This window comes from Nicotiana tabacum, chromosome 12, assembly GCF_000715075.1.
Source record: "Nicotiana tabacum cultivar K326 chromosome 12, ASM71507v2, whole genome shotgun sequence".
Lineage (NCBI taxonomy): Eukaryota > Viridiplantae > Streptophyta > Magnoliopsida > Solanales > Solanaceae > Nicotiana > Nicotiana tabacum.
The window spans coordinates 9,784,910-9,797,168 of record NC_134091.1 but is presented as its reverse complement, the minus strand read 5'-3'; the positions used below and the strand labels follow the sequence as shown (position 1 = coordinate 9,797,168).

Here is a 12,259-nt window from a genome sequence, read left to right as displayed (position 1 = left end):
TGAATAACTCAGGTTATTTTTGTCCTGAAAAATTGAACAGGAAAATTAAGATTTAAAACGCATTGACTAATTCCTAAATAGCATCCCTTTAGAGTGGCTATCTGGTGTCATTTCTACATTTATTTGCTCTCACACTACTGCTTTCTTTAGCTTCTTTTGGGTAGAAAATAGACCCACCCACTAGCAGCAACGTCTACTGAATATCTAAGAAAGGCAGCCTATCTTTTGCATATGTAAAAAGTAGTGTATGTGTGTGTGTATATATACAAACTTGATAAGTTCATGCGATTCAAAAGTAAAGCGATGGAAGTATACAGATAACTACTATCATCAATTGCTGAACCAGTCCATCGTTTTCACAAGATAAACATTCCTAGTTTAATCATGGCCTAACCAGCCACCAAATTTGACCAACACACAAAATAAAATTGTCTTTCTCGTCGCGTCTTCCTGCTGATGCTTAAGACTGCAAATCTAATATTATCAAAAAACGACACACTATTGTACAGACAATTTGACAACAGAGTCAAATTACAACTTACAAGGGCAAGAAATGGAAACAATCTCTCGCTGTAAACAAACAAGAAATTGCTTTTCTTGTAGTAAAGCAACATGATTTTTCTTACCATTCTTCTAAAACATAGGCATCCTGGTCTTCAGCCAACAAAAAACAAAACAAAAAAAATCTAGGTTAAAATAAGCTTTATCGAGTTTCTACGCGCTAATCAAATGCATGTAATTCCATGTACATGAATATGCCAAAAGCATTTTTGAGCACCATGTTCTAGTTCTAAAAACTTCAATAATCAATCAAATTGCACCTTATATGGAAAAAAAGCAAATCCAAGCAAGGGATAATTGTTATTGTCAGTCAGGTGCACATAAAGTAAAAATGCAATACCAAAAGCCATGGTGGCAGAGATGAATAGATGGGACTCCAAAATCATTAGTCTTCAAAGTGGAGTAGAAATGGAAATAGTACAGATTCCATTCAAGAGTAGGACCATTACTATGTTCATCAAATTCTCTTGTGGTTAGCCACTTTTGACCATCCACGTTCATGGGAGGTCTCCATTAACAGTCACAAGCTGCATGATATATATAGGTAAAGGGTCCCAATATTAGGCACCATAGGCCACCATTACATGCAAAAGTCTTAATAAAGTTTATCTGTAGTCCAATCGTGAAAAATGAGAAGCTGGACCAAATATCTCTCGTTAAAAGATGCTAAAAATCTTCCAAAGGTGACAAAGAAGATTCCTCGTTGGCCATTTTCATGATACCTACTCTGACTCACATGTATCTGAGAAGTTAAATCAGTGGGACAAATTGGTTGGCTATTCGCTATCAGAAAGAGCGCATTACAGTCAATTTGGCTGTGACTTTGACATTCTCATAGGCATCTCAGACTGCAGGGATACAGATATTATTCTTTCATCAAATACATGCAGTTTATAACTAAGCACTAAGCAGTCACAAATATGGTCACACATATAAGATAAAGCTAACTTAGGTGAACATCCTGATAAATTTATCTGCATATGGAAGACCATGTGGTAGACAGCAAAAATATGAAGGACAAACTCATTAACTTTCAAATCTTGACATCCTGTATCAACCATAAAAAACAAGCAGGCAGCTTTAAAGATACCAGAAAGGTCAGTTGTCCGGAAAGTTTCTCTATTGCTACTCAATGGAGAGCTACTGAACTTTAAAATATCCAAAATCACATTGAGTTCGTTACCTTTTTTTTTTTTAATAACCGAGAAATCCACAAGGGCTAATGGCACAAGGTTCGAAACTCGGTGGATAATGAGTCCGCCCCTCTACCCTTCTCCACTTAAATACTAGGCTTTTGTCTTGCGGTAGGGTTCAAACCTATGGCATGCGCCTACTGCACACATCATACATTGCACTCTTACCACTAGACCAAAGCCCTGGGGCCACATTGAGTTCGTTATTACTAGTCCAATTTTAAAGAAACAACAGCCTCACAAACTTGTCTGACCAAGCTTTCAGAATATCCATTTCCTACAAGCATCATAATTCATACAGAACTAGTTGGACATATTAACATATAAACCTAACAAGAATGCTTAAACTCTTTTTATTTTTATTTTCTTTTTTCTGTGGCGAAATGGACTCAAGCTTAGGAACTGACATGAAAGCCGCACTATCTTGGGAATCTGCATGTTGAACATATTCAAGAAAAGGACTACCACTACATAATTACTTTTTAGAGCACTAGGCTCCATTTTAACTTTTCACTGGAATGCTGATCAAATAATTTAAAACTCATGTATGAGCTATAAATAGACGTTGTAGAAAAATGAATACCCCAGCACGCACCTTTATGGGACAATAAGGGAACTTATCAAAAAAAAAACATTAGGCAGCCATGCAGTGAGCGCAGAGCTAACTAGTGTTTCGCCTTTTACTAAAGAATATCGTGCGCTCGTTTCATTCAGTGGCATATGCCTATTATTGAAGGGGCTCTCTTCTAAATAAGGAAGAAGATAAAAAGCACTCACAACATTTTTTAATATAAGAAGTGTTATATATAGAAGGGCAGCAGTTGGTGGTTGAAACCTATATCGAACAGCTGAATGCATAAAAAACGGAAGGAGGTTACCTAACTTACACAAAAACTTGTCTCCCTTAGCAGTAACATCACTCCCTTGGCACACAATAAAATCTAGACCTTAAGTCTCAATTTTCTATAGCTAACAGTTCTCTTATCGCAGTTTTATCCCACATTTCACTCAATTCAACTCCGTTATTTTATGTTTGGTTTTCCCGAGTCCAACGCGTTCCCTCCGTTGCTTACCCACTTCCCGCTTTTCTCAATTATAATCATAAAAATATTAATAATACGGCAACGTTTCCTTGATCCTGTCCCCAAGATATTCCCAAAACTTTCCAAAACTCCCTCAGCTTAATAAACTCACTCACAACATTACCAAGATTAACCACAATCACCTAGCTTAACGCGCAAAAACACTCCTTCCATTTACTGTCCCTCCCTGCCACCACCACACAACAAAAGAGAGGAAACAGAAAAGAAAAGGCATAGTAACAGCACCAAATCATGAATTAATCTATCCGTAGATTGATAGAAAGGTGCAGGCTTCCCACGGATGTCTGTCATACTTAATTATACAACATCAAAATCTCAGTAGCATAAAATTCAATTTGCTACATGAAAGTCATGCAAATGAGATCGAATTCATATAGTATACAAATGCCATTTTTTCTTTTGTAACAAGTACCACAAAAAGTAATCACTCAAAAACAAAACAACCTAAGGAGGGTAGATCATAATTTGGGGAGCCATTTTTTTTTTAATGTGTTTCTCAGGACAAATGCTGATGTTACATGGTAGAGCTCACAGGTCTTCGAGATCTCTTGAGCCAGAAAGTGATAGATACTGGAAAACTACTATTTTCCAGCAAAATGCACATGAATCAATATCGAACTTGAGTCCAAACACTAGATCCAGCTTTTCTAGATTAGTTTTTAACCAGTCTGTCATTGTAATAGAACTAATAAACTAAATGCAGGATGAAAGTATGATTTTTATTTTATGACTGAGAAATCCGTCTGGGGCCAAACCTTAGGACCACTGGCAGCTTTCAAAACCTGGGGATAGCAGGCAGGCCCCTTTACCCTTCTCCATTTAAATACCACGCTTAGTTCATATGGTGCAGGGCTTGACCTGTGACCTAAGTCACAAGTCCCTCAACCTTTGCCACTTGACTTAGCCCTGGGGGCAGAAAGTATGAAAGAATAGTTAACATTTGAAAGGAGATTGAATGCAACTTACTCAGTCTTCCTATACACAAAAAGTACTAACAAAGCAATTTATTCCAAGTACCTAATATACAGTTACAGTGCTAGACAAATGAAAGCCATGATCGTCATACCAATAGGACAGCTGTTATGTTAGCATCTTAGCAGAAAGGATAGAATAAATCTCATTGTAGAGTCAAATGAGACTGGAGACACTAGATAGTGTGCCAAAATGCATTTCCTTTACCATGTCGCACATATGCAGGTACATCCATTATGTGGACATCACTAAGTGAAACAGTAGTTTCAGATGAATGATCATGATATTCAATAAACTTCTGCTCCACATCTCGCACTCTTATCAATCTCTTGATTGAGCTCCACAGGAAAAATTTCTAAATTTTTGGCACCTTAACAATGAGGCCTAACATTTTTATTTGCAACCACAAAAACTGCACTACCCTAAGCAAGGGCTCCAGAGGAAGAGTCTCCCACCCCCAAACTACTCCAAACCTCTCCCATAAATGTTGGAAGTACAACATTCTTATCCTAGGAAATAGCATCCCTGCCCTTCCTTGATTAAGGAAAATGGATCATTTATGAATGGAATCCCAAGCCATCATAAGCTCCTCCAAAATTGTGTCATTTTCGTCTCTCCAATCTCCAACGGAAACATAACCTCTCTATCCATCTGACCTTTCCAAGGAGGATGAATGGCACATCCATGCAATGAACTGTTTATATGATTCCCCAGAGTGGAAATCTCATGAAAATCATTCATTATCACCAATGTCATATTACTGGGAAATGATCACTCCTTATTTACCAAATAAACGAACTAAATCAGAGATTACTGCACTTAAGAAGACTCAACAATCTTCACCAGCCCAACACTCAAGCCCTCTGTACTACAGCAATAACTACTACATTTCAACTCTAAACTAGTTAGGGTCGGCTTGATCTTTAACATCCATCATTTTTCTTAATAATTGTGGTGTCCGAACCAGCTTGAGCGCACTTCAACTAATTCCGCGAGGTATCTTCTACCTCCCACCAGCACAGATATCGGGTAACTCTATCCACCAAGGGTTGGACAGATTGAAAAAAATTACCTAGTTTTTTTTGCCTCCGATGGGATTTAAACCTGAGACCTCATGGTTCTCGATCACTTCATTAACCACTAAGCTACACCCTTGGGTGATCCATGCAGCTCCTATTTGGACTCGTTTTATTCGAATACTCAATCATTTGACAAATTAGGATCTTTTAACACTAGAACTCCCCAACATTTTCTCTCTAAACAAACTAAAAAAATTTCTGGCAGACACCAAACCTAGTGTAAGTGCACCTATATGACAAACGTTAATTCCAATTTATTGGAATCGCCTATATGGATCTTTTGCTTTCATTTTGTTTTGTTCTTCCTACGTGGTAAGAATTTCAAGAAATTGCGGGCCGTTTGAGATAACTTTACTCCCATGTAATTTCAGATTTAACTCGTCCCCTTTTTAGCAATCTATCATCATAGTGCAGCACCTAGGGATGGTGCATTTAGAGGTCCACGAGAACATAGTTATACCATCTCAAGCGACCTTCTCTTGTTTTATCCTCTCTGTGTGAAACAAACCCATTAATGCAAGACCAAATATAGAGCTCCAGACTCTGACGAGGAAAGACATATTTAACTTAATCTATGAGAAGGACCATCTCTACTGGTGGAAAGGGTCATCAGAAATTTTGGCAATGGTAATGGAGATTGCTCGAATTGGCAGCTCTTTTTCTTTTTTCTCTTTTTGGATTATGGAGAGAAGTGATTATTAAGCTTAAAATTTGTGAAAATGGTGGAAAGGGCAACTGGAAATTTTGAGGAAGAGGTGAAATTTTTCAAAAAAGAAAAAGCATATTTTGAGCTTTTCACGCGCTCAAATTTAAGTGTAAGACACAATTTTCCATGCAAGTGTGAGGTGCTCATGTAACACACTTCTATCTAACATAGGTGTTTATCTGGTCATTAGTTAAGCTGAATTGTCCAACTGACATCGTGCCAAGTTTGAGGGGCTATCTGGGAATTTCGACCTTAAAGTAAAAGAGTCAAACAAAGTGAGCTGGAAGAAAAGTAAAGTAGCAGCACATAGAGATGTCATTGCAAACCAAACCTAACCAATGGCCGACATAATGATACCATTGAACTAATCATACAAATTGAAGGGGGAAAGAAATCATCCTCCCTTTGGAAAATCGCGAAGCCTCATCCCCTAAACGTTGCATTTGGTATAGTTAATACACCCTCCGTCCCATTTAAATTGTCCCATTTTAGATGAGCACAGGTAAAGGAAAACAATCAAATTATATTATGAGTGAAATCATTGGATCTAAAAGATTAGACTCAACATGACATCTTGGGCTTTTCACTCCGTTCCAGTTACATGAATTAATAAATAATCATTTTAAATGAAAATTTTCAAAAGTGAATAAAAGTCTAAGACAGCCTAGGAAGGAAAAGAAGATTTTAGTTAGTGGGAAATGAATAAATCTTCATACTTCTAATTGTGGACTCAAAACCCTTCAAATACAGTCAAAATGGAAGATAAAACAACTGATGCAATCTTTGGTTTCTTTTCGTTCCTTTTCTTTTTCCTGAGGGTAAGAATGGGGGCGGGGGAGAAGCTCAGAAGATATGACCATGCTCTCATCAATCATCAGTACAAGTAAAAAAGGAATCAACAAGCTCAAAATATAAGCTTGAAAATATCTTTGAGCTTTCAAGATGTCCTCAAGTGGAGAGTCAAACACAATTACAGAATTACTCATCTCCAACCTAGAATCACAAAGTGGCAAGAGAGATGTGCAAACCCCAGGTAAGAACCTAGTGATGCCTCCATTTCAAGGATTATAAAAGAAACACCACCAACGCAGACAACTAGAATACGTCTCAGCATTTTCACGATTCAACTTACGCACATACAGATGTCCTTGGTGCCAAAGATACCCCACCTTTAAAACAAGTTATGACCTACCATGTTTTTTTCTCCTGAAAAGACCAGAAAGCTAGTGCACAAGAGTACTCCGTTCACGCACTACATATCAGAAAGATATTTTTGTATTCTTATCCATTATACAACCAATTAGCTATTTATAAGAAGCAAAGAAAATGGCTACACCTTAAGCACATAGGTCATGCGTGTCAAAAATAATATATTGTTACTCTACCATCATGGGAAATTGAACCTATACAAATATTCCAGAACTGCCCGAGATTGATATCAACATAATGTGGTTACTATTGCTGTAAGCCACCTAAATTCTATCAATCTACAATACACCAACCAGAAAAAACACAACGCTTGAGCCCAGTTCTTTCTTTTAAAAATAGACGTACAACAACAACAACAACATACCCAGTGTAGTCCCACAAGTGGGGTCTGGGAGGGTAGTATGTACGCAGACCTTAACCCTACTTTTAAGAAGGCAGAGAGGTTGTTTCCGGTAGACCCTCGGCTTTTTAAAACATAGACGTAAAGTAAGCAAAAAGGTAAAATAAAGAAAGTAGGTTTAGTTAATGCTTTCCAGTATTTATCTCATTCACATAACTCTATGCAATTTCATGATTGACAAGAACATTATATCAACACACCTATTGACTAGTGAAGGCCTGGGATATAAACATTCATGAAAGAGAATTCTGAAAAATCCTATTACTTCACGTTGCACATCTAATATACGTTAAAACAGAGACACAATTCATTTGGCACCTGTATCCTCCACAGATTTCTTATACTCTGGCTTCAGCTAATATGTTCTCTTGGTTTATTCCTCTTTTGTTGTACATGCAGAGCTCTTTCAGTATATCTTTCAAAGATTGCTGCAAAACAAGCAAAATAATCAGGTATACATGGGATAGTTGAAAAATGCAACTGCATAACTGAAGGACATGCAACATCTTCCAATATTATTAAAAGGAAAAGATTATTGGAACCGTATCTTTATTCAATTCAGCTGAAACCTGGACTCTAGACTAATACTGCTAATAGATTGTAAAACATAACACCGCTAAATCTAGTGTTCCACATAACCACTCGACGATTTTAGGAGGAATTCAGTACTAGTAAATCGCACTAACTCTGTTTTAGTACAAAACTACAAAACTAAGCTATTCTATGCAATTTTCAGATTGCAATTTGATTCATGTTTCCTGAACAATACTAGGAAGCCTAACATATAGGCTTCAGAAGAACCATAATCTAAGTAAAGCTCTAATTTGTTATGTCTTAAAATAAATAAAGACTACAAAATTGGTCTTAAAGTTAGAAAGTAAAAATACAGTAAAGTTAGGGATATTCCAGATCCTTCCAAGTTCTTCACCTGATGCCTATCTCTTACACATTAGAAAGAATATCCCACTCGGACAAAATGGTTTATGAAAAAATAGAAAAAAAAAACAGCGGCATAGATTTCTACTTCGAGAAACAACGACATAGCAAATAACTTAGTACTGGATGCAATACCCGATTATTTTTGTTTGGTCAGTTGAAATAGCTTACACTAATCAAGCATCCAGAAGATGCTATCAAGTCCGGATGCAATACCTGATCATGCCAGGCATGGGTCTCATATGCACTCCGAGATCATTAGTGTGGCCTCTTTTTCCAGCAAGCTAATCAAGGTAATAGCAAACACGAATTGGATCTTACATGTATTTGTCTGTTGTAGATCATTGACTTATTTGTCCTTTCATTTTCCTATACTCCTCCACGTTCTGAGTGTGAGGCTTCATATCAAACTTATGTTTGACTTTCACGTCCATGAAAACTCTCCCGTCATCAAGCAAAAAACTTGGAGAGGAGAGAAGGAGGTAGGAGGGAATGAGAACAAGAGAAAGAAAAGGAAACACAAGTCTCCGGGTTTGCTTTTTCAGTGGGAAAAAACACAAAGATAAACCTTCCAAGTCCAATTACCATGAAAACGATAATGCAAGGAAAGAAAAAGAAAAACCTCAGGCGAATATAAGATCCTCGTGTAAAACATGATTAATAGTCTTACTGTACATGCTAACTAGTTCGAAAAGAGAAAATGCTACATTTGGGTTAGATTGCAGAAAGAAATGCATTTATCAATTAAACCATAATGACTGAAACATATCAAAACTGTCGTCTCTTCAGATTGATTGAAGGAAAGAAAACTACAGAGGCAGAAGAAAAGAATTTTCACAGAAGAAAAATTGAAAAACCAATGCAAAAAGAAAAGGAGGAAACCCCAATGAAAGGTTTAATGCTGTAGTCTCTTCTTTATATGCCCAAGCTGATTGAGAGGGGAGAGGGAAAGGGAATGATATCTGCAGAGACGAGGTAAAAAGACTCAACCGTAACTAGACCCCAACTGGGCCTAAATCGTTTCTCTTTCCATGGTGATCTTTCGTCCAATGTTAGCATGCTCACTTGGCCTCCTTCTAATGGTGTAAAAGTTCTTCCAATATACCTCTTTATTCACTTTTTAATTGGTTTTGTGGCTGTGAGAAAAATTCTTTGGCATTATTTGCCACTTCTGCCTCTAGTATTGCTTCTAAGACAATGTCAGACCCCTTTGCTTCATCTTTACGTTTTGGCAACAACCCGGCACTCTCAGCAGAGACAGGGAGTACAATAATACTGCCAGATTCATCAGTCAGTTCACTCAGACCTTCCCTATCTACGGACAGAGATTTCAAAGGAGTCATTTCTGCCAATCTCGCATAAGCAGCTGCTTGGCTGTGCATATCAGTCAAAGCTGAACTCCCTGAATTATGATCCTTAGGTGTGACAGTTACTGTTTTGCTCTCTTTATCAGATTTTTTAGGTCCATTTTCAACTATTGTGCTCTCTTCATCAGATTTCTGAGGTCCATTTGCTATCGTGCCAGCCCCAGCTGTAGCGCTGATGTTGTCTACTAGCCTCGATGTCAATGGACCAGGATTCATAAACGAGACTGCTCGAATTTCATGACGTATGGCTTCTAGTTGAGCAATGGTATCTTGCAGTTCCTTATGCACCTGGCGAGCTTGAGACTGCTGCATGACACTTTCAAACTGACCACGGGCCAATTGAACATAACCAATGGCACGCCCAGCAAATCTGCCAGCTGTTCTTGCTATGATTGGCAGATCTTTAGGTCCAATAAGAGCAGCAGTAGCGCCAAGCAAGAGAAATATCTCTCCATATGAAAATCCAAGCATCGCTTTTTTTCTTTCACTTTGTTTCTCCCGTATGTTTGAAGACCACGCAAAAGGAGATTGTTATCAAGGACCCTTATTGGAAAATTTGCTCGGAGAAGTCGTCTGAGTCTCGCTGGTGGATCGTTAGCCATGCCAGACACATGCTGTTGTCTCTTCTGCCATCATTCTCTGTAAAATTCCTACCTAGTTATGACGGGGAAGGTTACACACAAAGCAAACAAAATGCAGTACTTATCAAGAAGCAAAACAAACAACGAACAAATGGATCATTACAATGACTAAAGTGTAGGAACACAAACAACAAGCATAACTAAGTTTGGTCCCAAATCAATTACTTAAGACAAATTTGAACACTTCTTACAGGGTGGAAAGAATTTACTCTTAGAAATGATATGCTAGTTCAATGACCAACAACAAACTAAACTAGTAAAAGTGTTGGGAAAAATTCTACAATTTGAGCATTTGCTATGCAAATGACCCAACTATGAAGAAACCGCTTAACTGTGACTAATCATTGGGCAACTTATCCCTCTTGACTTCTTTCAAGGATGCTACATCATAGAATTCAATACTCAAACCTATACCAATATCAATACCAAAACCAGCTGCGAGCAAATTGATAACAGAAATTCCAGAGGCATATAATAGTCCAGAATTGACGAATAGTGTAATTACAAGCAGAAAGATACCATTTTGAACCAAATAAACACAGATTATTCATTCTGTTCATTGTTTCGCGTACATAAACTTATCAAAACTTGAAAAGGAATAACTAGAACTTGTCCAAAATCTCTTCCGTCTTAACTGAACTGAGCAAGATAAGAACAATCAGAAACGTAGGATCATGTTCCATAAGAAATCAGCAACATAACATACCGTTGGTTATGCTTCTTTAGAGTTACAATAATACACACTCAGTAATTTCAATTCCTTTGTATTATATGCTTGTGTTTATAGTTCTTCTTTTTTTACACTAAACACAAATTTTACATTTTTTTATTCATAAAAGCATTTTTAGCTAAAACCTACTCTTTAATCATGCTTTTCCCTTAAAGTCCCAGCAGAATGCACTTCAAACAAAATCGCCTTTTGAAAATTCTGATACTGTGATACACATATACAAAAATAGAAATTTTGCTGGAACTGCTTGCTAGTGATAGGATCAACCTAATTCATAAACGAAAATCATTCAAAAGAGAACCAGAAAAAACTCAAATTTCAAATCAATGCATACATATACATAAATCCTTCAAAGAAAGAAAAAAAAATATGATTTTCACATTTTCAGATAATATGTTTAGGGTATGTTCTAACGTACACAGCAGCAAAATACTCAAGAAAATACTGAGAGGAAAGACCAAAGGTAATTACTCGAAGACAGTTATCGCTTCCTCCTCTGCTCTTCAAGTGCAGCTCCAAAATGTGTTGAAACTGAAACAGGACCTATATGGAGTCGGATCCGGGTCCAATTTGAGACTGTAGAGCCCACGTGCGAGTTGAGCATCAGCTGACGTGGCGTTAATTTTATGATGTAGTCCCCAAACTATCTTTAAGTTGTTTTTGTGTTCTCAAATGGGCCGGCCGCGGTTCCGGACCAAGACCAGGATTGGCCCACAGGCTTGAACCAGAATCGGGCCAGGCTCCAAAAAAGAGAAAACTATCCTCTATAGCCTATTAAAATTTTAATTGCCCATATTTTTTCTCATTTACACAAAATAACCCTCCGGCCCAAACATATTATATCTAATAGCCCGAAATATCTATTTTGTATATTTTTTGTACAGTGACAGTCTATTTTGTATATTTGTTGTATTTTTACAATCTATTTTGTATAGTTTTTTCTATAGTGACAGTCTATTTAGTATATATTTTATATAGCGACAGTCTATTTTGTATATATTTTGTATAGTGACAGCCTATTGTATATAAATTGTATAGTGACAGTCTATTTAGTATATTTTTGTATAGGGACAGTCTATTTTGTATATATTTTGTGTAGTGACAGTCTATTTTGTATATATTTTGTATAATGACAGTCTATTGTATATAAATTGTATAGTGACAGTGTATTTTGTATAATTTTTGTATAGTGATAGTCTATTTTGTATATATATTTTGTAATATACCAATATTCAAAAGAAATGCTCTCCAGTCTAATACATAATCTAAAATGAGTTTTAAATATTAGCTTCATATATAATTTTTTTGTGAAAAAGTTGGTCCAAAAAAGAGATTGATAAAATATTCATGTTTGATATGCAC

The 12,259-nt window shown here is 36.8% G+C and overlaps 1 protein-coding gene and 1 non-coding gene across 6 annotated transcripts; one reads left to right on the top strand and one right to left on the bottom strand.

The window, feature by feature from the left end:
- Nucleotides 1–312: 312 nt before the first annotated feature.
- LOC107787420 (uncharacterized) lies at nucleotides 313–11,506 on the bottom strand. 5 transcript variants are annotated; one of them, XM_075226120.1, is made up of 4 exons: nucleotides 11,369–11,506; nucleotides 8,376–10,165; nucleotides 7,542–7,651; nucleotides 313–654 (listed from the first exon to the last, which is right to left on the bottom strand). In XM_075226120.1, the coding sequence occupies exon 2, from the start codon at nucleotides 9,995–9,997 to the stop codon at nucleotides 9,269–9,271; it is 729 nt and encodes a 242-aa protein (XP_075082221.1). In that variant the 5' UTR covers nucleotides 9,998–10,165; nucleotides 11,369–11,506; the 3' UTR covers nucleotides 313–654; nucleotides 7,542–7,651; nucleotides 8,376–9,268. The 5 variants fall into 5 exon arrangements, with proteins under 5 accessions (XP_075082221.1, XP_075082224.1, XP_075082220.1 ...); XM_075226123.1 differs by having other exon boundaries at nucleotides 9,150–10,165; XM_075226119.1 differs by lacking the exon at nucleotides 313–654 and having other exon boundaries at nucleotides 7,341–7,651.
- On the top strand, nucleotides 2,395–2,513 carry LOC142167619 (U5 spliceosomal RNA). The gene has a single exon (XR_012697712.1). It is a non-coding gene; the product is annotated as a U5 spliceosomal RNA (small nuclear RNA).
- Nucleotides 11,507–12,259: the final 753 nt, after the last annotated feature.